This window comes from Callospermophilus lateralis, chromosome 7 (assembly GCF_048772815.1).
Source record: "Callospermophilus lateralis isolate mCalLat2 chromosome 7, mCalLat2.hap1, whole genome shotgun sequence".
NCBI lineage: Eukaryota > Metazoa > Chordata > Mammalia > Rodentia > Sciuridae > Callospermophilus > Callospermophilus lateralis.
The window spans coordinates 125,693,819-125,720,588 of record NC_135311.1 but is presented as its reverse complement, the minus strand read 5'-3'; the positions used below and the strand labels follow the sequence as shown (position 1 = coordinate 125,720,588).

General features: G+C 54.5%; 1 protein-coding gene across 1 annotated transcript; it reads right to left on the bottom strand.

Moving 5' to 3' along the window:
* Window positions 1–449: 449 nt before the first annotated feature.
* Window positions 450–26,770, bottom strand: Crybg2 (crystallin beta-gamma domain containing 2). Its single transcript, XM_076863176.2, has 22 exons — window positions 26,655–26,770; window positions 24,540–24,609; window positions 22,230–22,963; window positions 15,077–17,519; window positions 14,620–14,667; window positions 14,429–14,538; window positions 14,177–14,306; window positions 12,109–12,248; window positions 10,882–11,008; window positions 10,556–10,591; window positions 10,226–10,362; window positions 9,967–10,093; window positions 9,561–9,700; window positions 9,319–9,445; window positions 9,057–9,089; window positions 8,807–8,919; window positions 4,765–4,894; window positions 4,383–4,522; window positions 3,925–4,048; window positions 1,888–2,046; window positions 627–786; window positions 450–538 (listed from the first exon to the last, which is right to left on the bottom strand). The coding sequence occupies exons 1-22, from the start codon at window positions 26,768–26,770 to the stop codon at window positions 450–452; spliced, it is 5,433 nt and encodes a 1,810-aa protein (XP_076719291.2).

Sequence of the window (26,770 nt, the reverse complement as noted above, 5' to 3'; positions counted from 1 at the left end):
ACATACTGGGGTGGGGTCCTCTGAGTATGGGACCATCTTGGGATGGGGGTGGAATCTCCGAACCGTCACCCCCAACACTCAGGAACAGGCTCAGGACCCATCATTTGGGGCACTGCAGGAAGGACCACACATACCAATTAATTTGGTCCCCGGCTCCCTCTGGTGGCAGAGCCAGGCCTTACACCTTAGCCCTACCACGCCCACCCCCCACGCCCACCAAAACAAGAACCCAGAAGACAAACCACGCTGCATGGTGGAGAGATGCCAGCCGGGGTGTAGGGAAAAAGGTCAGTGGACAATCGTCACCCTGATCCCTGACCCCAAATATCAAGGTGCACAAAGACAAAGATACTTAGCAGCATATTAGAAAATAGCTTATGTTACAACAACAACAAAACTAAAAAAACATTCCATCCCAGCAAAGCCTCCGGGGCTGGGGGAAAGGAGGTTCAGAGGACATGGATGGTCCAGATCTGGGATGCCCTGTCCTTGGCCAGTTCCCACAGCACCACGTGGTCCCGGTCATAACCTCGGCCACCTGGGAAGGAATGGGAGAGTCAGAGGTGGTCAGAGAAAGCCAGGACGATGCTGCCCGCAGCTCCCTGCCATACGGACAACCCAGTTACCCTTCACATCCAGGATCCGGCCTTCAAACATCTGGCTGCAGATGTGGCCCAATTCATTGATGCTCCATGTCTGTCGCGGCAGACGGCTCTCGGCCCAGAGCACCACCTTGGAGCCTAGGCTTGGAGGTCCAATTACCTGCAGGCTCATGGTGGGGGCCACCTGAGGCCCCAGGAGGTCATTAGGCAGGCACTGTTTTCCCCATAGGGGCTCTATCATACCCAAGACACCCTCAATACATTGGATTTGAATCCTGATTCTTGGCAAGTCTCTTACTCCTTCTGAGTTTCTGTTTTCTTAAAGATAGAAATCCTGAATACTTGCTTTGTTTTGGTTGATGTTTGTTTGTTTGTTTTTGAGGACTTCACATGAAAAACCATAAAAGGGCTGGGAAAATATGAGCTCCACTAGGACGTAGGTTTTAGCATCAGACAAACCTCCACACGTTTATTGGCTGTGTGATTTTCAGCAAATCACTTAACCTCTCTGGGCTCTGATATTCTCACCTATAAAAAGCAGAGTAGAACAGAACCTGCCCATAGCATTCTCTGAGGATTACAAGAAGCATTCATGCAAAGGGCTTAATATGGCACCTGGCACACAGTCAGTATTCCCTCTCATTCCAAGTAAAAGGGAAAAAAATACTCCAAAAAACAATGGCCTACAAAGACCTACCTACCTACCCCATCTCTTGCTCTCTCCCTCCCTCACTTCACTCAGCCGCTCAGGCAGCCTTCCCAACCCTAGAAGAGCGCCAGGCAGGTTGGCATCTTGCCCTTGCTGATCCCTCTGCTGGAACGCTCTTCCCTCAGACGTCTGCGCAGCTGCCCCTTCTCAGGAAGGGCACCCCGTCAGAGCCTCTTGAAGCTCCCTGTCCTCCTTCCTTGACCTACGTTTTGCTCACTTAAGTCGTTTCTGTCCCTCCCCAGAGGGATAAGAGGGATAAACTTCAGGAGGATGAGTCTGTCTGTCTTCCTACTGCCACAGTCCAGCACCTAGAACACAGTAGGTGCCCAGGAAACCGTGGCGGGAGCCGACCATCACTAACAGGACAGCAGAGCTGGGGGCTTCCTTCTCCGCATCTGGGTCAGCCCTGGTTTGGACACTGAGGCCCCGAGGACAGCATGACTTGCCAGGGGTCCGCACCTGCATCCTCCACCTCCCCAGGGTCCCGGGGTCCCGTTCCTGACTGGGCTACGATTCCCCAAGGCGGGCTTGCGGGTGCCTGGGGCCCGGGAGTCCCTTCCCAGCCCCACACGGTACCTGGTTCTTGAGCAGCCCGTCCTCGTAGTACCAGATGCAGCTGCCGCCAGCTCGGGGCTCGGAGACGACCACTCGGCCGGCCTTCATGTCCTCCACGTGGTCCGGCACCGCCAGGAACCCCCCCAGGGCTGCATTCCAGAGGCGGAAATAAGCCCGGCGCTGGTGACAGGGGGAGGGCGAGAGTCAGGAGTCCCCCGCAGGCATGTCCACCAGGCTCCCCTCCGGACCCTCTAGGACCAAGCTCGCAGTCCCTCCTCCATGCCCCCACGTTGCCTGACCCTGCTCCGATGTCACCTTTCTTTGCATATACACCGAGGGCACGTGGGCAAGTCACACTCACCCACCATTCTGTGTCCACAGATATGCACAGACGTGTGCAGAGGGCACACGGACATACACTCATGGCCCAGGAGGTGACATGGAAGTTCACAGAAGACTCAAACATGCAGACTCACACACCTTAACCACACGCAGGGCTGCCTGGGCCACGCCACACCAGGTGCCCATGTTTGCTACCAGGACAGATGTGCGGCAGGCAGCGGTGCACACACACGCTTCCCAAAGAAACCCAGGCACACATGCGTGCTAAGGGGGGTGGTGACAAGGTGGACGCCAGGCAGTCCACAAGTCAGCAGGGGACCTAGGAGGGTGGTGACAGTAACAGTAGCCATAAGGGCAACCATGAAGTTCAGCTCGGGTCCCGGGATCCATGCCCATTACAGATCTTCAGTCCTCAAACACACCATGCCACACGCCGTCCCCATTTTAAAGATGAGGAAACAGAGGTCCATGGAGGTACAGTACTCGCCCAAGATTGCAGAGCAAATCCTTGTCCACGGCCCTGGGACCTCATTTCCCCATCTGAAAAAATTCAGCGTTGGAGATAATCCCTGGGAGCTCCTCCAGCAAGGATGTCATTAGAGTCTGTGAATACTGGGGCGGCACGCTCGGACTCAGACACCCCCCCAGTGGGCAACGCTGCCCTGAACCAGGTGTCACAGGCAGAGGTCACCTCCAGAGCACACAGGTCCTCAGCCACGAATGATGTCAGAGGCCCGGAAACAGGCACATACACAGAGCTCATGGCTGTGCTGCACGTAGGTCAAAAAGAGACCCACACCAGACAAGGGCCCAGACGCCAGGTACAGGCACCCAGTTCCCAAAGTGAGGGGCTTACTACTGGGGGTGGGACAGGAGACACTTTTCAGTCCTATGTGGAATAAAACACTTGGTTGGGGGCTGGGGATATAACTCAGAGTGTTTGCCTCACATGCATAAGGCCCTGGGTTCAATCCCCAGCCCACACACACACACACACACACACACACACACACACACACACGGAAAAAGAAAAAAAAAAAAAAAACACTTTGGGGATTGAACCCAGGGACCACTGAGCTACACCCCCAGCCCAGTTTTTAAAGTTTTATTTTGAGACAGGCTCTTGCCCAGATTGGCCCAGGTTGATCCTCCTGCCTCAGCCTCCTAAGCAGCCCAAATTACTGGCGTGCACCACCACGTCTGGCTTAGAGTTTAGAGAAACTTTTTTTTTTTTTTTTGGTACTCGGAATTGAACTCAGGGGCACTCAACTGCTGAGCCACATCCCCAGCCCTATTGTGTATTTTGTTTAGAGACAGAGTCTCACTGAGTGGCTTAGTTTCTAAGGCTGGCTTTAAACTCACAATCCTCCTGCCTCAGCCTCCCAAGCCACTGGGATTACAGGTGTGGGTCACCGGGCCAAGCTGGAGAAACTTATTTTTGAAAATTCAGTGAAAATGAACTTATGATGTCTATTGAGAAAAAAAATCATATATATATACATAAAGTCATGATCTTATGGATATTATTCCTTAGGACAAGGATAAAGTAAAATAAAAGAGAAAATGCTTCAGTAGATAATGGTACAAGAAGTGATAAAAGGGGCAGAAATTGTGACAAAGTACATGGGTGCTGAGCTTGGGAAACACAGACACACACCCACAGAGGCGCACCTGGGACAGTCCGCAGGGACCCGCTCACCCTGACGTGCTACCCACCTGCTTGATGGGGTAGAGGGAACCCACCCTCTGGGTGCCGCTGTAGGTCAGCCAGTTGGTGATCTCACTGCTGCTCACCAGCCACTGGCGGCCCCTGAAGTCGCTGTGCTCACACAACACCCAGCTGGGCCCAGGAGGTGCCAGAGACACAGGAACATAGAGAGAGAGACAGGGGGAGAGGCGGGGCGTCAGGGCCATCTCCACCTCCTCTTCTCTCTGCTGGGACTCCTCTGCCCGGGGCCAGGGTGCTCAGTGGAGAGGAGAAGGCTGGGAAGCAGATTTGGGGTGTGCAGGGCAAAGTAGGGTCCCAGGAAGTCCACGGGGCTGGGGGCCCAGGCCCTAGAACCAGCAATCCTCCTTCCTAGCTTGGTGGGGAGGACACCCCGGGACTCCTGTCCTGCCGCTTACTCGTCCCTGCTACCAGCCCCCACCCCCCTGTGCTGCCCACGACCACTCACACGCCCCCCTTGATCCGCACGGACAGCACGTGGTTGTTGAAGCCCTCGGCCTGCAGGCTCCGCACCTCCTGGTCCAGCTCTATCTCCTTCCCCTCGAAGCACTCCAGGCCGTACAGGAAGATGGCGGGTTCTGAGAAGTGCTGGGGCAGGAGGAGGGGTGAGGCCACCGAGTCCAGACTGTCCCTGGACTCACGGGTGCACACTGCAGGCTCCTGTCCCTCCCAAGCTCGTTCACTGACTCCGGGATACTGCCAGGAGAGTGTCCCCAGACCCTGGACTGTCACCAGGCAGTGAGGGGGGTCTCTGTGGCCAGGGCCAGGACTCCCCAGAAGGACTCTCCCTCTGCCTCTAGGGTTGCCTAGAAGTGGATAGGGGCACTCACCAGGGGCACCTTCCGGAGAGAGCCCAGGACGGTGGACGACAGGCAGCCCATGGCCGTGAGAGTGGGGAACTCGCCCTCTGAGAGAATGTGCTGGTCTCCCTGGAAGTTCTTGTCATCAAACAGGATCCAGCTAGGGAAGTGGAAGAGTAGGGCAGGAGGGATTATGAGGCTGCCCTGCCCAGGCCTGCCAGACAACCCTGAGGTCTAAGGACCTGATGGAATTCCCCCAGCCCAGGGGGGATCAAGGATGGACAGGCACCACAGCAGCAGGGACTGAGGTCAGACTTAAGAAAGGACTGGTTGAAATCATACTGCCCCTTTGGAAGGAATTTGGTAATATCAAGCAACACTCCATGAGAAATTTACCCAGCAATCCCACATCTAGGACTCTAGTCCAAGGACACCTTTAAATAATGCTTGCATGACCCCACTCATTACAGCACTGTTTGCAATAGCAGAGTGGAAGCTGCCAACCACATCCATCCACAGGAGCCTGTTGAGTCAACGGCAGGGTCAGTAGTGTTTTGAATACTCACCAGATTGTACTAGGCTCCCTTTTGTGTAAGAAAATGGGGAAAGAAGAAAACAAAAACATATTTGTTTTCTATATTTATATACAAATTCACACATGAATGGATATTTGTATACATCTTCAAAAAGGAACAATAGATGAGCAAAGTAAATACTAAGAAATATTCTCTATAGGGGAAGGTAGGGGAGAGGTGGTAAGGACAGAGGTGGGAGCTTTGTGTCCCCCCCACCCTCAACAGGATGGTATTTAGAGATGAGGTCTGTGGGGGGTAATTAGGTTTAGAGGAGGTTGTGAGGGTGGGACTCCACAACTGGGTGGGGATCCTTATGAAAGGGAAAGAGGAGCTCTGCTCTCTCTGTCTGCAATATGAGGACACAGGAGAATGCAGCCTCCTGCAAGCCATGAAGACAGTCCTCACTGGGGAACTGAACGAGCCAGCACCTTGACCTTGGACTTGCCTCCAGAATTATGAGAAAATAAAATTTCTTTTTTCTGTCGGGGAGTGGTGGTGGTGGTGGTGGTACTGGGGATTGACCCAGGGACTCTCTCTACCACTGAGCTCCATCCTCAGCCTCAACCCTTTTTTTATTTTTTATTTTGAGACAATGTCTCACTAAGTTGCTCAGCCTGGCCTTGAACTTGTGATCCTCTACCCGCAGCCCGCCGAGTTGCTGGGATTATGAGCATGTGTCACTGTACCCAGCTAAATTTCTGTTATTTAAGCCAGAGAGTCTAGGGCATTTTGATATGACAGTCCTGAGCTAAAAGAGACACCATGCAAATATTTTATGAAATTTTTTTAAAAAAGGAATTAGTTGTGGGAGAGTACTCAGCGGTAGAATAACTTGCCCTGCATGGTGAAGTCCTGGGATCGATCCCCAGCACAGGAACAACAACAACAACAACAAAAGTAAAAATGAAGAGTGCCAGGCTTGGTGACACACACCTGTAATCCCAGCAGCTCAGGAGGCCGAGGCAGGAGGATTTCGAGTTCAAAGCCAGCCTCAGCAAAAGCAAGTTGCTAAGTAACTCAGTGAGACCTTGTCTCTAAATAAAATACAAAATAGTGGTTTGCCCCTGAGCTCAATCCCTAGTACCCACTCTCCAAAAAGAAGAGTATTCCTAAAAATTTTAAATAAATTAACGACACTAACTATATATCAGATTGGTAACATAAGCACATAAAATAAAGATTATTTTAAATTTAAATGTATTTAAAACAGTGCATTTTGAATACATATTAAATGGTAGGTGAATGTTCTGAGGACAAAAAGAACTGTAAAGAAGTCTTGAGCAGCTTTCTGTGATTTTCACTATTAGTAGCAATCTTGGTATTAAAATTTTGAAACACCTAACAGTGGATTTTGGTCTCTAAATACCACTTCCCACTAAAAGGAACCAGAGTTCCTTGGGAAATGGCTGATACCAGGTTTGGTCAAGAAATGAATCAAATGATCCTGGAGCATCGTCCGTGTTGTATCAGAAAAACAAGGGAATTCCCAAAACTATTAGAATCATATCAAAAGGACCCAAAGGCAATTTGAAGGGGCTCTCATTAGCCAAAGATGGAACAATCTGAGTATATAAGGGATACTTAATTACTGCAATGGACTAAAGCATATCAGATACATCAAAATCCATGAGTTTGTTATAATACTTAAAAAAAATATTCTGTGGTCAGCTTGTAGGTTGCTGCTAGGAACCAATTTAGAAATTATTCTGAAAATTGATAAAGAGAAAGAGTCAAACATTGATCTTTGTGAAAGGATCAAACTGTACTGTCTATATAAACTATTTCAGATAGTCAAATAGTTGAAAGGGAAAGTTTTTTGTTTTTATTTTTCAGTAGTAGGCTTTTTGCCAAAATAAAAAACTCCAAATCTAATCAAGACATATGAGAGTCAAAGGAACAAGTTAAAAGACATCACCAGGAAGCAATCAGCCAAACATAGAAAATAGGAAACTGTATTACAAAGCAAATTATTGGGTTTCTTTTTTTTTCTTTGAGACAGGGTCTCACTAAGTTTTTTAGGGCCTAGCTAAATTGCTGAGTTGGGTTTTGAACTTGTGATCCTCTGCCTTAGCATCCCAAGCTTCTGGCATTACAGACATGCCAAAACAACTGGCTAAATTATTGGGTTTCTTCAAACAAACAAATGGTATGGAACAAAAAGGGGAAGACTGATAGATTTGAAGCCAAATCAATCAAATGCAGTGTGTGTACCTTATTTGTATTCTGGAGGAAAACAAACAAACAAACAAACAAACAATGACCTGCTAATTTCTCAAGGGTATTTTTAAGGCAAACGGAAAAATATGAACATGGACTGGGTATTAGATAGTATTAACAAATTATGGTTAATGTCATTAGATACAATAAGGACATGTAGCTATGTGGGGTGGGGAACCCTTCTTACTAAAGACACATATTGAATGAAGTGTTCATCCATGAAATTTTATGTTAGATCAGGGATTTAAAATACATCCCCAGGGGAGGGGGGATAGTAGAGGATAGGAAAGGCAGCAGAATACAACAGACACTAGTATGGAAGTATGTAAAAACGTGGATGTGTAACCGATGTGATTTTGCAATCTGTATACGGGGGAAAAATGGGAGTTCATAACCCACTTGAATTAAATGTATGAAATATTATATGTCAAGAGCTATGTAATGTTTTGAACAGCTAATAATAATTAAAAAAAAAGAATGTCACCTTGGCTGGCTCGCCTGGCATGTGTGGGGCGCTGGGTTCGATCCTCAGCACCACATAAAAATAAACTAAAGATGTAGTGTCCAACATAAACTAAAAAATAATAGATAAATAAATAAAGTACATCCCCCTGGGGGCTGGGGTTGTGGCTCAGTGGTAGAGAACTTGTCTATAGAGCATGAGGCATGGAGTTCTCTATCTTAAGCACCACATAAAAAATAAAATAAAGACATTGTGTCCACCTATAGCTATAACTACATACACACACACACACACACACACACACACACACATATATATATATATATATATATATATATATATATATATATATTCACCCCCCCATATTTTTTGGCAGGCTCTGTGGCAGGCCTGTAGTTCAGCTACTTGAGAGGTTGAGGCACAAGGATCAAGGATTACTTGGGCCTAAGAGTTCAAGGCAAACCTGGGCAACACACCAAGACAAGAAAGAAAGGAAGGAAAGAGGAAGGAAGGAAGGAAGGAAGGAAGGAAGGAAGGAAGGAAGGAAGGAAGGAAAGAAGGAAGGAAGGAAGGAAGGAAGGAAGGAAGGAAGGAAGGAAGGAAAGAAAGAAAGAAAGAAAAGATCAGGTTTCTTTTTACTATACTATTACAATTTTCCATTCAAACTTCATTTTCTTTGGTTTGTTTTAAAACTGAATGCCTCAGGATAGAACAGCGAAACTCCAGGAAGCTGGGGGTGGAAGAAAATCATCTGAAAGAGGGGCTCCTATCTTGCTCCAAGCACATGGATGACACACCCCGCTCCCCCAGTGCTCACCTGCCGCCGTGGACTCGGCAGGATTGAGGCTGAAAGGCGGCGGGCAGAGATGCCTGGTCATCTTCGAAGGAGATGTGGTCGCCCAGGAAGTCGGGGCCGGAGAAAAGCTGAATCTGGAAGAAAAGAGGGGTGGAGATGAAAGTGGAGGGCAACTGAATGGGACAGAAGGAATGGCCAAGAGAGGGAGAGCTTTGAAATGGGAGAGGAGGGGATGGGTGCCCCGCCAGCCCCTGCGGTGCCACCTTCTTACCTTTGAGACAAAGTGCAGATCGTGCTCCCCAACCTGAAGGGAGGGACCAGAGTCAAGGGTCAAGAGAGGTGCTAACCTGCAGCCTCAGCTCCGAGGTTTCAACACCGCCCGCCAGGCCACTGCTACCCGGCTCGGCCAGACACCGCTAGCCCCGCCCCTTCCCAAGGCCACGCCCCCAGGCGGCCGGCCCTCCAGCCACGCCCTCTCTGCTCCGCGCCTCCCGGGGCCGCGAGTCTCCGCGCTGGCCGCGGCCCGCACGCACCTGCAAGACCGGCTGCAGCGAGGCGAGGGCGCTGTTGCCCGCGCCCCAGTCGTCGCAGTTGCGGTACACGCCCTTCTCCAGCACGTACTGCTCCCCGGAGAAGCCGACCTGCTCATAGGCCACCCACCTGCAGGAAAGATGGGTCCGGGTCAGCAGAGAAGGGGCCGATAGCTTTCCCGAGCCGCCCCGAGCCGCCCCGGGCCGCCCCGCCCCGCCCCGCTCCCAGGGCCAGGAGCACTCACACGCCGCTGAGCACGTGGATGGCCTGGGTGCGCGGGCCGTGTCGCACAAGCTCCACATCTGGCACTGCCGTGCTCACCTCCACGCCCGGCCCCTCGAAGTCCACGGCCTCAAACAGCACCACGGCCGGGTCCCCGAAGTCCTAGGCCCCAGGGACAGTCAGGTCTCTCCTGCCCAGGGTAAGAAACCCCTGGGAGTGTCCGACCTCGGGGACCCAACTCATAAAGAGAATTAGGGGTGAAGCGGTCGTTGTGGCCTAGGGAAGAGCCGCAGGAGGCACAGAGACAAGCCCTCAGGGAACACTCGGGGAAAACAGGGAGAGTGGGTGCAAATTCTTCTCTCAGATTGTCCCAGGGGAAGTCTGGCTGTGACCAGAGGCAGAGGGTTAGTCCAATTGCACTTGCTTACCGTCCGGATGACGCGAAGGGAGGTCAGCCACTGGTCAAAACCTCCCCATTGCGACCAGTCCGCATAGGCGCCCTCTTCCAGCAGGTACTGGTGGCCCCGGAAGCCCTCCTTCTCGTAGCCCACCCAGCTGGAAGCAGGGGGATGATGGACACACTGACTCAGTCACTGACAGCTCCCCCGCCCTAGGCAGCCCAGGTGGCTCCCCACCCCAAGGGCAAAGTTGGGTGAGGAGGTAAAAGGAGGCATCCTCAGTCCTCACCAGCCTCCAAGAATTCGCAGGGACCCCACAGAGGCCAGGTGGGGACTCTGGCTGTCCTCGGGCTGCTGCAGGTTGTAGATGTCTCTGCTCACTTCCCAGCTCTGTCCCTGAAAACCTGGGGCTTCATACACCACAGCCTAGGTGGGGGGAAGAAGTGGCAGACTGATGGGGTGTCATCTGGGCCCAAATACACCCAGCCAGCCCAGGAACTGCTGTGCCATGCACCAGAGGAGCTACCCAGGCTCTCCTTTCTAGTTGTCCAGCCCAAACTGTGACAACACATCCCTACCCACCAAAGATCCTCTTTGACCCTGAAGCCCAGACCTTTACCTTGGGCTCTCCTGGCTTCTCCACACTTGGGCAGCCCTGCAGAGGAGACACTGATGAGACACCAGCCCACGTGTGGGGGAAAACAGACAGTGATGGGGGCCTAGGAGATTCTTGAGACCCCTAAAAATGGCCAACCTATGTCCTCTCTCTCCCCACCCCATGGGTTGATCCTCTCTCTTCCCAGTCCTGTTCCCAGTAGGAGCTCCTGGGAATAGTCTCCAAGGAGTGCGGTTCCACATTTATTTCTCCCTCTCCTGTCCACAGATGCAGGATCATGCTATTTGGGACCAGGAGCAGAGTGGCCCATGGAGTGCCCTGCTCCTTACCAATCTTATGGGCTTCAGGGAACCCACGCTGGGATCTGATGTACCCCAGGCCTCCGAGGTGGGGTACTCTCCAGGCTCCAGGATGTAGGGGGTGTCTTCAAAGAATGGTTTGGGGTACAGCAACCACCTGGCAGAAGGCAGAAAGGCACTGCACCTCAGGCTCCAGGGACACAGATTGGTGGATAAGAAGGGAGATTTAGATGGAAGAAAGGGGGTTTGTGGGAGAGGCTTCCTCAGGAGGACACTCCAGTCCTCTATCCTCTCTTGCAGTGGCCATATCATTGGTCTCCCCTTCCTCTGGCCTTGCTCTCTTTAACTTCACACAGCAGTGGGCAGTTCTTTATAACACACATACCTGTTTTAAAACCCCTAGTAGTTCTTATTACTCTCACAATGAAGCCCACACAGATCAATGATCTGCCCCTCCTTCCTCCTGGCCCCATGGCTTCCCACTTGCTGTTTACATTGTCCAGATTGAATTTTTTGTTTTTTGGTGCTGGGGTTGGAACCTAGTGCCTCATACATGTTAAACATGCTACATGCGCAGCCCCCATACTGGGCCACTGCATGTGCTGTTTTCTCTGCCAGATATAATCTTTTCCCATTCATTCAATTAACAAATATTTAGGGACATCTACTGTAGACCAGACCCTACTTAGGGCATCAGGGATACAATATGGAACAAAACACAAATTCCTGTTCTCATGGAACTTAGATTCATGGGCCACTCGTCTTAGATGAGGTGTCTCCTCCTCCAGGAAGGCTTCTTTGATTGGCCCCCTGCCCTACCCACCTCTGAATTCAACTGGATCATGCTTTTTTTTTTTTTTTTTTTTGGTTCTATTGTTGTGATACTGGGGATTGAACTGAATACAGGGGCACTATGTCACTGATCTACATCACAGTCTCTTTTTGTAATTTTTTTTTTTTTTTTTTTTTGAGACAGGGTCTAGCTAAGTTGCCCAGGCTGGCCTTGAACTTCCCAAACTACTGCCTCAGCCTCCGCAGTTGCTGGGATTACAGGCGTGAGCCACCAAGCCCAGCTGGTTTGTGCTTTTCTGGGTTCCTGCAGTGCTGCCCGCATCCCAGAATCCTGGGCTCCTACTGTCCGTTTATTTGCCTTTGCCACCAGCACACTGAGCACTTTTGAGGGCAGGAACTATGTCCTGTCACCCCATATCCCCATCACGCAGCACTGTGAATGTTAAATGAATAGCCTAGACTCACAGTCCTGCGGAAACAGTAGCAGATGCCACCTGCAGGGGCGTCTCCAGGTCCTGAAGGTCCTCCAAGGCCTCTGTGAGCTTCACTTGCTCCCCCGCAAGGCCCTCCTCAGAGAACAGGCAGATCTCGGGGACACAGTAGTCCTGCAGAGGAAGTGGGGACAGTGTAAGGTAAACCAGCACCCTGGAGACTGCCCTGCCCCTGCTCTGCTTCCTCCAGCTGTCCAGCCAGGGCTCCAGGGCTTCTAGGAAAACCTTTCTGGCTGTCTCTGGAAACCAGGGGTGACTGGAGTGTCCTCTCCAAGGTCAGCCAGCCAAGCCTGATACCACAATCCTTATTGGACCTTTGGGAGCTGAGACCAAGTTCCCAGGAGAACCTGCAAAGCCTCATGCCCTTCCCTTGCCTCTGGGGGGCCTGATGGGAGAGGGGCGGGCAAGACAGCCACTTCCTGGGGTCCAGCTTTACATACAATTCCAGCATCTGTCCAGACTGGCTTTTATTGCAGGGGCAGGGTGGTTACTGGTGATTAAACCCAGGGCCACATGCCTAGGCACATGCCGACCACTGAGCTACATCCTCAACCCCCGGGTGGGCATTTCCACCTTATGCCAGGCTGCAGCAGGTCTGGTGTGTTCTGGGTGTTTCTTCTCACCTACTCACTCATCTGTCACATGGCTGTGGAGCATCTACCAAGTGCACAGTACTGGTGAAGGTCCTGTGGGTCCCATTTAGTCCCCCAATGGGTGTTATTGATTGACACTTGGCAGAATTGAGCAAGCTGCTCCTGGTCACGGGGCTTGTGAGGAGCCAAGCCAAGAGCAGAGCAGGGTAGTTTTTGTTCCATGTTACAACCTAGCACCTCCCACATGCCTGGAACACAGTAGGTGCCCACTCAATGCTGAATGAATCAAATGATTCTAAGACCTGCTAACTTCAAAGCCTTGTTTTTCCTCTGCTACTTCATTACCCCCCCCATGAAGATGAATTTATTGTGAGAAGCTCACACAAACATTTGTGCGTTGCTGGAGAGGTTTTGAAAATCACCAACCCTCCTCCCGGGCCGCTGCCCTATCTGAGGCTCACCTGCTGCTGCCATCTCTGCCAGGAGAGCGCCACAGTGCTGGCCCCAGTTACGCCTCCTCGCCACAGTCACAATGAACAAAACCCCCAGAGGTAGTGTGATGGGCCCTGCTTGGTCACCGCGCTTTCTTCTGGGTCTCCTTAGATGGTTTTTTTGTTGTTGTTGTTTGTTTTTTAGCACCAGGGATTGAACCCAGGGGTGCTTAACCACTGAGCTGCATCCCCAGCGCTATTTATTTTTTATTTTGAGACCGAGTTTCAGTAAATTGCTTAGGGCCTCACTAAATTGCTGAGGCTGGCTTTGAACTTGCAGTCCTCCTGCCTCAGCCTCCCAAGCTGCTGGGATTACAGGTGTGTGCCACCACACTGCACCTGTTTTGCACTTTACAAATATGAAATTATCATGCTGACTTTTCAAACCACACATCCCTCCTTCAAAAATAAGAGGTGTCCCTGGGCTGGAAATCCCAGCTCTTCCTGGTCTCCACTGTTCTCCTGGCAGCCGGGGGTTGTTCCCTGGTTATATGGCTTTCCCGCTCGAAACCAGCCCTCACAGTCTAGTTGACTGTGCATCCTCAGGGCAGAGGGCAGGCCTCCCCCACATGCCATCACCTGGCACAGGGCCGGGCACACAGTGGACATCTGTGAACAGGGAATGGACAAATGTTGGTGGCACCTGCTCTGGGTGATGGGCAACCCTGGCCTATCTCTGCTGCTCTGACGCCTCCTGCTCCAGCAGATGTCCCTGAGTTGCTCTCCAGGTTGGGCCTAGTCCTCTGCCTGGCCCTGCCCTGCCACCACACTGCATAGTCCCAGGTCCCTTTCTTCCCCAGTGCCTCCAAGGTTGGGAATCTACAGGTCAGTCCATAATAAGCCTCCTTCTGCCCCCTGCCCCATATGATCTCTTCCACTCTAGGCACTTGATGCTCTCCCCCTTCCCAGGGTCCAGGGAAGATGGGGCAACATCTGTCCCCAATCCCAGTCCACTTACGCAGACAGCCTTCCTCAGGGAGCCGATGCCCTGGGTATTCCACGCTGGCCCAGGGACTCTGAGGTCCATGTCTCCTTCAGGTAGGACCAGCTTCCGGCCCTGAAACTCAGGCCGTTCATACAGCACCCAGCTGTGGGCACAGAGACCCCAGGGTCACAGGTGGGGAGGAGGCTGTGCCCACAGCTGGTGGGGTTTCCACCAGGATTTCTGCCCTCTGCACAGCCAGGCCCCCGCCAGGTGCTCCCCACTCACCAGCCTCGCACCACCCTCACAGAGGCAGCGGCCCAGGCTGAGCCATCGGCAGTGTCGTCCCAGACCTCCCTGCTGGTGCCCTGACAGCCAGGTTCTGAGAAGACGATCACCTGAGAAGGACAGCAGAGGTCCTCAGGCCCTGTCCCCAGGCGGGGTCTCCTGCCGCCCCACCCGCTGGCCTCACATCCTACCTTCCCAGGCCTGGTGTTCAGCTTGCCCTGGGTCTTCAGTGCTGGGCTCTGGAACAGAGTGCACGATGAGAAGTCCTACGAGGTCACCTGTGTCCCCACAGCTTGCCATTCCAAAGGTCCCATGTCCTCCCTATTGTCCTCTACCCTCAAGGAACTGGCCCACAGAGGATGCCACCCTTGTTTCCAACACCAGGGCTTCATCTCTCTGCCCCAGAACTGTGCCTGTCACCTCCCTCCCCGGGCTTACAGGATATGAAAGCCACCAAGCCCTTTGGAATCCACAGTGCAAACCTGCTGTGCAGATGCAGAGTGTGAGGCCCAGAGAAATGGGCTTGCTGAACTTCACCTTAGACCAAGCCTCCCGCCTCCAGGGACTTGGACCCCCAGAACCATTCTCCTCCCAAACTTTGACCCAAAAGAGGCCAGGCACCTCCCTTGCTCCCAAGACCTCACTCACCCACCCCTCCGGGGGCTCGGCACAGGCGGGCTTCTCTGGCGGGAGCCTTCTGTCACAGAGCAGGGGCAACTGTCCTGGCACCTTCCTGAGCCCTGGTGCCCCATGGGGCGGCAGAGCAGACAGCTTTTTGCCCAGTGGTTCCAGGGCAGAGGCCTCCTTGGTGGCAGGCAACAGACTGCCAAAGAGGAGGCTGCCTCCCAGTCGGGAGGTGGGCCGGCTGCTGGCAGGCATGTCCGCCCCCGGCTCTGGGTGGAGGCTCCTGGCGCCTGATACGTGCTTCTTCAGCATCTCTAGAGGAGAGCAGGAGACCAGGGTGGGCCTGGCAGGAGGCGCGTCCCCAGAGGGGCTGGGCCCCACTTTTTCCTGTCTGCGCTGGAGCTTCTCGTCGTCGCTCAGGTAGGGGTTCTCGGGTTCTTCCTCCTCCTCTTCCAGGGGAGGCACCTCCTGGGGGCTGGGCTCCTGCACACAAGGCCCGGGCTGGTCCTCCTCGATGGCGGGCAGTGTGGCATACATGGCCAGGTAGGAGGAGCGGGGGGCTCGCGGGAGCCGGTGAGTGCGGAGGATCTCAGGGGGCTCCATGCTCCGCAGTGTGTCCAGGAAAATCTCCAGGTCAGCGGTCAGGGCCACCTCGTCCTCCTCCCTCGGTAGTTCTGGGGGTGTTTTGCCTTCGGTGGAGTCAGGGACAAGCTGGGGCTCCACACTGACCTCGGTTCCCGTGGGTAATGGGACAGGAGTGCCTTCTGAGCTGGGGGACACCTGGTCCACTGAGGAGGATGGGGCAAGGGGGACAGTGGGGCTCTGGATAACCTCTTTTTGGGTGGGAGACGAGGTGGGGCTCTTTTTGGATCCCTGGATAGCCTTATCCTGTTTGGGGAGCAGAGGAGCAGGAACAGTTGGGCCTCGAATGGTCTTGTCGTGGGTAAGGGAAGGGGAAGGGCTGCCTTCAGCTCCCTGAACAGCCCCCTTTAGGGTGCTCGAGGCTGCTTCTGGGCCCTGGACAACTTTGGTTGGCTTGGGAGAGGAGGCAGAGGGAGCACCGTGGCCCGGAACAGCCTCTTTCTGGGTAGGGGCGACAGGCACGTCTTCAGAGTCCTGAGCAGGAAGACCTCCCAGGCTGGGGACAGCCTTCCTGTGCTCAGAAGATGGAGCCAGAGGTTGTCCCTGCACTGTAACAAACTCGCTCCCCACCGTGGGCGGGGTGGGGGCAGCTGGGCCATCAGTGAGCCCTTCCCTCTGACCCGCAGGTAGGACCTGGGGAGTGGGCTGGGCCCCAGGGTGAGTGGGCCCCTCAGGCTGCTCTGGGGGGTGGGCCAGGCCCGGGGAGGGGAAATGTCTCTGGAGTCTGGGAGAAGAGGGCACTGCTGCTTGGCTCTGAGAAGTCTGGAGAGGGAGTGGACTGGGGGTGGAGGCTCCTTGTACCCGGGGGAGCTCACAGCCCCTGGCATCGAGGGCTCTGCCGTCATCTTGGCCTGGGCAGGCTTCAGGGACATGCCGGTTCTGAGGCAGATGGGCACCCTCCGGAATGGCTGCAGGGGCCGAGCTATCCTTGAGCTCAACTGTTCTAGTCTCAGGTAGCTGCCCCAGGACTGTCCCCTCGGTGCTGCCCTGGCCTGGTCTCCTTGGCAGGGGACCTGTGGGCCGGGGGAGGCGGCTGGTGGGTGGGCTGCGCTCTGCAGGCACCAGGCTGCTCAGCAGCTCCAGGGCCTGGCTGCGGCTGGGCGAGGCCTCGGCGCGGGGGCTCACCACCTGGACACGGGCCACATTGCGGCCTCTGGGAAGGACCTCGCCTGACGGTGATGGCCCCACTGTCACAGAGCTGCTCACCCGGCGGTCCACGTGCCCTCCCACTACCGTGGTGGTCCGCACAGTGCGCGTGACTCTCCACTCCTCGTAGCTCCTGGAGTTCCTGCTGCTGACACCCACGCCCGGGTGGGGGCTTGGCTCTCGGGGCCCAGGCAAGGGCACCAAGAGCTCAGTCCTGGCCATGGCTCCTATGCCTGGTGGCTCGGTCCTGGGAGCCTGGGCACTGCCATCACCCTGGTCCATGGCCTCCTTCAGCCTCCGCACTGGCCTTTTCTCCTTGGGGGGTGGCGTGTACTTCTTGGAAAAGATGGGCCCGTGGCTCTGGAATTTCCCGTGGCCGGCCTCAGCCCGAGGGCCCTGGGAATTCACTGTCTCTTCCCGCGTAGCAAAGCCATTGATGTCCTCTCTGCAGTGATTGTGCGCCAGCATCTCCTGGGGGGCTTCTGTCCGGGGCCCTGTCACCAGGGACACCTTGTGAAAACGGTGTCTGGTCTCTTCCTGGGCAGGGGGCTGCTGCCGCCATGTCAATGTGGCACTTATGACTCGGGCCTCCGCCCGGGTTGGAGGCCCAGCTGCCTCCTCCATGTTGGGCCCCAGCGACCTGTCCAGACGTGTCCCTGTGTCACAGTGGGCCAGCTCCCTGCAGGTGATACCAGGAAGAAGAGAGATGAGCATCAGAGGGGACAAGGGTGGCTCTCGGAAGTACAGAATAGCCGCGCCTGCTGTGGTCAGGATGGGCAACTCAGGAGAGTCCGTGGGCCCTTGGGTCTTTGTTTCCTTATCTGTAAAGTGGACAAGACATTCCCAGCTCTGATCTGCTTCATCAGAGCCCCTATCCACTCCTCGTCCCCTTTCAGATGATTCTGTCAAGGTCTTTCAAAGGGCAAGCTGAGACCTGCCCTGGAAGGAGAGGAAGATGGGTTGGCCCGCTGGCCTGTGGGTGGGGCTGGGTCTCTGCCCAAGGAGCCCTGGGTCCAGACCTACAGCAGCCACAAACAAGGAAACCAGAAAGCCAGAAACTAGGCAAGCGATGTTCGGACCCTGTTCCTGCCATGCTCCTTAAAAGGAGAATTAAGGAAAAATGGGCTCTGGCCTCCAGCAGAGGTGCCCCTCCTGGGCCCTGCTGCTAACTGACCGGATGACCTGGCGCAGGCCCCTTCTCCCTTTCGGGCATCATGATGGTCAAACTGAAAACGGCTGTTCAAAGAGTGTGTGCTTCAGGCCTTGCCAGGATCTTAGCAGGAGAGAGAGAATGAAAACGTGCCGTATAAACTAAACCTTGACTCACAAATTTCCCAGTGTCACTTGGAGATTTGTGACCAAACCTTGGCACATGTTCCCGCAGGAGCATGCGGAGATCATGGTCAGACTAGGAGCATTCTGCCTGGGTCTCTGGGTCTCATGGAGCCCCTTGTACACAGTGCTTTATAAAGTACTTTTCCCTCAGTTCTCTCCTGTGAAACTGATCCTCTCCTTGCGGGTGCAGCACCAAGTTGCCAGGTTGGGGTTTGAGTCACTCCTTCTGACTCCGAGTCCAGCCACCCCTCTTCTATGCTCTGGGCCCGTTACTCCCATGAGCCTCTTCAGCACAGCACCTGTTCCCTGGGGTCCTTAGGGATGGGACCTGACCCCTATTTCCTTTATGACCCTCCCGTGCTCTCTGGGGGTCTTCATAACCCCCCAGAGAACTCTCTGGTGAATTCCTCTGCTTTAACAGTAACAACAGCAGAAGTGGCCACTTGTTGAGGGCTTGCTCTCTGGCGAACACGCTTCTGTTTTCATTAACTATCCTATTGAACCCTCAGAAGAATCCTATGCATTTGAAACCCCATAATGAATATGTTGTTGCTAAATTATAAACAAACATTCCAATTTTACAGATGAGATTTTTAAAAAGCTCAGAGAGGTTAAGGAACTTGTCTAGAGTCACACAGTAGCAGAGTCAAGACTTAAACCCTAACCCTAAGTGCTTAATCATTGTTCCAAACTCCCTAATTTATCTGGTAAACTGACTCTCTGCTTTGAGGGTTGACTTTCTAAAGGGAGCCACCTCAGACCTAGAGGGGCCATCCACTTCTACCTGCTGGCCTCTAGGCTGACCATAGCAATCCTATTCTCAAATCCTAGGGCCCTAGAGAAGGTGGCCTGTCCACCCCACTCAGAGCTAGCCCATCTTTAGGTCTGTGCCACCTCTCCATGGGCAGCTCCCAGAGGCCCCACGATGGGCCAAGAATGGACCCCCTGTCCCAATTCCCCCATCTCCATCCCCTCCCTCCTGAGAAGCTGGTGGAACCCAGAACTTTGACCCTGCCCTGTGGCCCTGGCAGTGACTCAGGTTTTATGAGGGGCAGAGATGAAAGGGGCTGAGGCCCAGGGAAGCCTGACTTGGCTCCAGGACCACTGGTGGCTCTGTCACTATCTGGGGCAGGGCCTGGGGGCCCTGGACAGCCTCATGGATGGGGAAGGGGGAAGCTTAAATGCATTCCCAGTCCTTTCCCCAGGCCAGCGCTTCCTGAGAACAGGCCACACCCAGACACCCAAAGTCCTGAATCTCAGCACTCCACTGAGGCCCTCACCCTCCCCGTCCTCATTACGGAGTGCCTTTCTTCTCCTGGCACCCCTGTCCCCAGGACACCCAGACATGGAACTTCCCCTCCCAGAGTCCCTGGCCTCTCCATTTCTGAATAACCACCACCATCACCACCTGCTGTTCCCCGAGCCTCCCTGTTCCCGATGGGGGACAGTGAGCCTGGCCAGCGCTGCTTCTAACGCTTGCTTCCCTTCGCTCATCACTCACGCGGTGCTAATGGTGTCAGGCGATGAGCAAGGCCCTGGCTAGGCTCCCCCGAAGCCAGCTTTCACACACACGTGGTACCCAGGGGCCCGGGACAAAGAATCCGACATTCAGAAGGCCCCACAGACTTCAGCAAAGCCACAGGAGTCAGGCTCAAAGGAAGCTGCTGGTAATCAGCTCAGGGACTGTCCATGACCTCCTGGCAATCAGAATTCCATGCCCTCTGCAGCCCAGCCCAACCCCAGGCCAACACCCCTGACCGTCACTCATTCCACAAGCGTGTATTCACTGGCTTCTCCTTGCATACTTCTAGGGACACAGAGGTCACCACTTGACAGATCACCTGCCCTATCCCTGGACCATCATGACTGCAGGAATGTTTTTCACACTCTTCTGGAATCTTCCTGCCTATAGTTCCCCGCTTTTGTTCTGGTTCTGGAGACACACCCCACCAACCCAGCTGCCTCTCCTGGGCAACCAAAGCACAAGTGCCCATTTCCAGAGCCTACTCTTCTCCAGGGCCCCAGACCAGAAGTGGATTTGTTGGCAGGGTGACCCGTAACCTCCAAATAAGGCTGCAGGGTTGGGAAGGGAGAGGCCAAGGGGAGGGGGGGAGTAGGGGGAGTGTGGGAAAAGCCTTGTCTAACCCAACAAGTCCTGGGTTCTCCCCGCTTACCTGTGAGTCACCCCCAAACTAGGCCAAACCAGTCCACAGGCCCACATGCTGGCAAACACATGCCGCGTCATACGGAGTCACAGAGACCCACAGAGTCACTCAGCACAAAAATATACACAGACACCTCCCGAGACAAACACAGCCAGACACCCCCAACCACACGCACAGCCACTCACGGAGAAACAGCAACACCCCACAGACGCACAAGTCACACAGTCACATGAGATCGTAGTGCCCATGTGTGTATACACTCCCAAAACACATGGTCAGCTCACAGCCTCCTGCCCTCCTGCCCTTGCAGTTCACCTGCACCCAAACATGGGCACACATGCACCCAGACACACCTCACACATTCCCCCTGCAGCCCCGGGCATGCCCTCACATCGGCCAATCCTGGAATAGAGCACCCTCCACAGAAAGTAGACTTAGAGGGACGAAGTCCCTGGAGGTCACCTTCCAAAGTGGGCCTTGGCTTCCCACCCAAGCCTGAGTCCAAAGAACTGGGGAGGGGCAGAGAGAGCCTGGCTCCCCAGCTCACTCCCTGGCTCTTTCCCTCCTCCTCCCCAAGGCCAGCTCCTGCCACCCTCCTTCCCTATCTGTAGGACCCTCCCTGCAAGGGGCACCCAGGCAAGTCCTCAGGTCACTCTGGGCCCCCCACCCCATCTTCTCCTTCTCGGCTTAGGACCAGGTGCACTGGCCCCTGCCCAGAGGATTGGGCATCCTGGCTCAGCCTCTGCAGGCCCAGTGCTGCCAAAGTCACCCTAGAGGATTGCAGAAAACCCCGGATTCCAGCAGCATCTGTGCTCCGCTCGAGGCCCATTCATTTGGTACCCAGAGTGTGACCTCCCCCTGCTCCCACTCCCCACTCCGATTCTGCCTTCCTCTCCTTCCCTTGTCCCACAGGCTACAGACAGGAGCAGGGGGAGCACGGGGCTGGAGGTACAGAAACCCCATTCATTCTGACTCCCTCCCTGTCCAGCTGGCTCTGGGCAAGGGTCTCAGCCTTGCTGAGCCTTGGTACCCACCATAACTAGGGGTGTGGGATTACCCCCACTTCATGGGACAGTTGTAAAGATTAAATAAACTTGTGCTTAGAAAACAAACCATAAATGGCACGCGCAACACCATCTGTAGAAGGTCCTCAGAGCCCTGCCTGAGGCCCAGGTTCCCTCCTGGGGTTCCCAGGGAGGCCTCATGCTCATCTCTCCTTGAGGGATTCACAATCCCCTCTCTGAACCACAGGGTAAATTGAGAAGAGTCATTTTAACATAATAAAAACTAAGTCATGGGAACCTCAGTGCCTGCTCCTGTGACCGCCAGGATGAGCCAGGTGGGGTAATTAATGCTGCCACAGAGGGGTTATTAATAAGCATCCCTGCTATTTTGGCAACCCAGCGCTCTGGAGTTCAAAGCATGTGCCTGTAACCACCTCCTTCTTCCTCATCTTGTCTACCCAATCTACTCAACAACTCAAGGCCCAGAGAGTTTAAGCAACTTGCCCCAGGACACCCAGCACCTTGACTGACTGTGTGTTTCCAGGCTGGGTCTGTGGCCTCCTGAACAGAACTGGAGAGTGGTGGGTGTTGCTGAGAAGGGGACCCCCCACAACCTACCCATCCTCTCCATGATGGGATTTCCCCATCCTGGGTGGGAGGAGAGCGGTGGGGTCCCAGAGGTAGCCTGTGGGACAAGGGAAGGAGAGGAAGGCAGAATCGGAGTGGGGAGCGGGTAGCAGGGGCAGGTCACACTCAGGGTACCAAATGAATGGGCCTGGAGCTGGAGGAAAACAAGGACAAGCCAGAGAGACCCGAGAGAGAGAGAGGGCAGCCAGGCCAGGCCCCCGCCCACTAGCACGCCTCGTGGGACCGGCCTCTACTCACCGGCTGTGCGGGGACCCAGGTTTTCGGCCAGGCTGGAGCTCCTGAGCCGTGCTCCCCTGAAGCGGCGGGGCTCTCAGCCGGGGCTCCTGGGGCGGGCCAGCCCGGCACCCCGTGATGGGGCGGGGCCCCTGGGGAGGCTCCTTCCAGCCCCTGGATTCCTCAGGGCCGCAGGGGCGGGGAGCTGGTTGGGCCGGTTCCTCTCCCTCCTCCCTAGGTGCCTGCCTGCCCCCCTGCAGGGTGACAGTGATGTGGTAGCGGGTCCTCCTGGCAGAGGGACGCGTGTGTGGGGCCTGGGCTGGCTCTGATTGCGCCGGCCTTGGGGTGTCGGGCTCGCCCTTTGCCCCTTCTGCGGTGGCGAGGGATGCGGGGCGGGGCGCCAGGGGCGTGTCTTGCAGGTCGCCGGGCGGCTCCAGTCTCCGCGGGACCTCCGAGGCTGTGCAGGGGGCTTTCGAGCAGGTGCAGCCCAGGGATCCCTGTCCCTGATGTGGAGGAGCAGGCCCTGGGTGTGAGGGGGGCCTGGCCCCCGTGGGCCCCTCTGAGGCCGCGGCCAGCGCCAGGCTCTCAGACCCCAGCGGGGCACAGCGGGCCAGGTCAGAGGCGCTGCCCACAGCTGGCCTCTGTAAGCGCCCCAAGTGCTGAGCGGTTCTCCCAGAGATGCGTCCTCGCTTCCGAATCCAGAAACCACCATGGCTGTGGACCCGAAGATCCCATTCTGAATGGCTCTGGGCTTGGACCTGGCAGAAAGCAGAGGCAGAGACTTAATGAGGGCATCTCCCCTGCCCTCCAGGCGTCCCTGGGTCTCCCTGGCTGTTGTCATTGGCACAAGGGAACCAAGCAGGGCTCTGACACCAAGCTGTCAGGTCACTAGAGCTGAGCAAAGGGGCAGGGCTCTGGAGAGGCCCTTAAGCACTTAACATGTTCCCACCCTATGGGAGGAAAGTGACACCCAGAGAGGACATGACTAGGGTCACACAGCAAGGAAATCTCAGGCACCACGTTGCCTCCCAGGAGCTGGGGCACCGGGCCTTGCCATGCCTCCCAAAGCCTCAGTGCTGGCTTACTTGCCTTCCCAGCAGCCTCCGGCCCTTTGGCACATGCTAACCTTGGGATTAGGGGTTAGTGGGCTTGCTTGCCTCAGTGCCCATGGCCTCTGCCTGCTCTTGGCTACCAGAAGCCTGGAGCCACTTCCCTTTTATCCTCCCAGCCTAAAATTCCCACACCTGGGAAGAGGTACCTGGGCATAAGATAAACCAAAGACATGATGGGGAAAGGAAGAGGGTTCCTTTGAAGCTGGAACGATCACCTGGCCTCTGTCTGCTCTTCCCTAGTCCTGCTTTGAGATGGGAATGAGGGGAGAGAGCTCAGAATTCCAACCCATATGGTCACCGGCCCCCAAATTACCAGTTTTCAAGGATGGGCTTGTGTCCTTGGTAATAAAGGAACAAAAATCTGGGGTCAAAATTTCTCCTAGCAGGGGCCCTTGGTCTCAATTGCTTTAATTACTCAGCTCTGAAATAGATGCAGCCGTAGCGCCCCAAGGACTGGACACCTCGGGAGAGCAGAGTAGAAAGGTGTGATGGCCCCGGTGGAGGTGTCCTGGGCCTGAAGCCCAGCTCTGCTACTCACTAGCTAGTTTCCCCATGTGTAACATGGATGTGATATTAACAGTACCTGCCTCCTGGGAGTGCTGTGCAGAGCACCTCACATAATGAGTGCTCATTTAAACACTAGTAATTACTTATGGTACTGAGGACCAAAGAGAACCCTGTGGCTTCTTGAGCCACCTCCAGAGGAGGCTGCCTCTGTTCCTCCAAGAACACTGGTCAAGTTCATGACTTGGGTCCCCTCTGCAGAGGGGACTCTGGCCAGAAGGTTAAGCCACAGGCCCAGTGTCACTTCTAGGTGGCTATGCCAGGAAAGAAGGAAAAAGAGGAGCTAAAGATATGCAGAAGTCAAGGAGCTGGGAGAAGGGGGTTCTGGAAACAGGATCTGTCTTTCCATGCCTCTCCCAAGGACCCCATTATTAGGAAGCACATGTATCCTGAGCATCCAGGCCCGTTTAGGATTTTCACATCCATTATATCATTTCTCCCCAAAGTCCTGAGACAGACATTATTGTACTCATTCTGCTGATAGGGATGTGGAAGTTTAGAGGAAGGAAAGAATCTGCCCAAGGTCACACAGTGAATCAGTGGTAGAGGAAGTACTGGAACTCCAGTTGTCTGACTTGTAAGTCAGGGTTCTCAGCACCTGCCCAGCCCTCCCCAAGCTTCTGTCCCCTTCCTCCCTCCCCTATGGGTCCTCTCCTACCTTGAGGCTGACATCGCTGGTGCTGCCCTGGCCCTGGGCCAGGTCAGGGCAGCTCTGGCCACCCCAGGGCCTAGGAAGGAAGCACAGGGAAGAGGAATGGAACAGCCTCTCCCGTCCCAACACCATCACCTCTGGCCTGGGCCCAACCCTCTTCCCCACCATCTCTCGGAGCCCACAACCTGCTAGGATGAGCCCTCAAATATCCCAACCTCCCTGGCTCTCTCCCCCAGAGGCAGAGAAAGGGATAGCTTGGGCTGGGATCAAAATGAAGCCTGGACCTGTGTCAGGGCCAGGATGAAGAGAGAGATCAGTGCCCGGATGACCCCAAAGCTCCACCTTTGCTGAGGTCCTTGTGTGCCAGGCTAGGCTCTAGGTTTTGTGTCTGAATAATCACCTTTGAGCCTCACAATAATCCTAACAGGTGGATGCTTAGGTGGTGCTCTCATTTTTCAGACAAGGAAATTGGGACCCAGAAAGGCAAAGTGACTTGCTTGGAGCCACACAACTAGTCTGATGTGGAGTTAGGCCACCAGGTTTATCCCACTCCTAGTGTTGGTTGGACATTACCACACCAAGGGGGACAATATGAGGAAGTGCTTTTGTCCTTCCAGACCCCCTCCCTGGGTAATCTGCAGGATCAGAGGCTTGAGCCTCAGTTCAGGGTCCCATTCTCACGGCTGAGAAGAACTGAGTATAAGTGTACCCGTGGCATGTGTCATCACGCTGGCCCTGCAGCCCATCCCCTGCCCTGCTCAGTCCTGACTCACCTGCATCCCAAGCCAGCCTCCTCTCCATGGGGAGAAGCAGAGGGAGGCCTGCCTGAGACTATAGGGCAGGTTTCTGCCAGAGAGAGTAAAGGAGGAGGGTGTGTCTTCCAGGTGGGCAGGGCAGTAGCCAGGTGTGGGCACCTCAGGGCACTCAGGCTTCCAGGCATAGGGTGGCTGGGCCCGCCTCTCCTCTCTAGGGTGAGAGAGCAGTACAAGCCCCTCCCCTTATTCTGCCCCACCACGCCCTTACCCCTCCTGGGGCAGGCCAGAGACAGCTGTGTCATGATAAGATCAGAACAAATTGCCCGGTAACTGCATAGACACACAAACACCCTGTGCCTGACAGCACACCTTACGCTACTCACGGATGTAGACCTGTAAACTACTAGGGCTCTCTTGGATTTCCAGTATTCGCCCAGCCATTGCGCTCAGCAATGGTGTTTTCCTTCAGACAGCTACCACGAATGGGCTCAAAGAGGTGAATAGACTTGCTCAAAGTCACCTGGCCAGTGACACCCAGAGTTTGGAGGCTGGGCCCCCTAGTGCCAATCCGGCAGTCTCTGCAGCACCAGAGCTTCAGGACAGACTTGAGCTCTAGTCTGGCTGCTGAAATATGTATCCCAGCTCCACCACTTCCCAACTGTGACTTTAGGCAAGTGACTTCACCTCTCTGACCCTCCATTTCCGGATTCGAATCACTGGGAATGCCTGCTTTATAGACCTGCCATGAGGATTACACTGAGCAATCCAGGTAAAGTATGAAGCAAGTGACGGATAAAGGTTTATTGTTATTACAATCTAAAGCTATCTCCAGGTGCAGGAATGACAGGGGAAAACCTGTTGGAGTGTCTAAGGGCAAATGCCACAAACCTGTCAAAACTCATGACAAAGAAACTCAAAGAACAGGAACATTGGTCAGTGATGTGAGAATCAAAATCCACAGGGCAGGAGGAACTGAACATTTGCCTTTAAACTATCTCTGGGGAGGAAATCCTGTGCAGGTGCCCACCTGACTTAGGAAATTGTCAGTTGTTTTAAGGTTTTAAAGGATCCCAGGGATGGGGCTGGGGTTGTAGCTCAGTGGTGGAGCATTTGCCTGGCATGTGTGAGGCACTGGATTCAACTCTCAGCACCACATATTAAAAAAAAAAAACAAAAAAAACAAAAAAAACAAAAAAAAAACAGGGATGTTTCACATTCACAGATCCCAACTGTGGCACATCCACACATATGTTTGTATGCTCTGAGACGTTCATACACGCTTATTTGAACACTCATTACACACACACACACACACACACACACCTGCCTGGGGTACCCCGGCAGGCCTTTCTCCATCTTCCCTCACCTATCCCGGGACTGGGCCTCCTCTGAGGTCTCCTTCCCCCTGCGCTCCCTTCGGACCCCTAGTCCAGCCAGCAGGCGGGTCAAGTGGGCTCCCAGGCCCCCGCGCCGCTCGGTCAT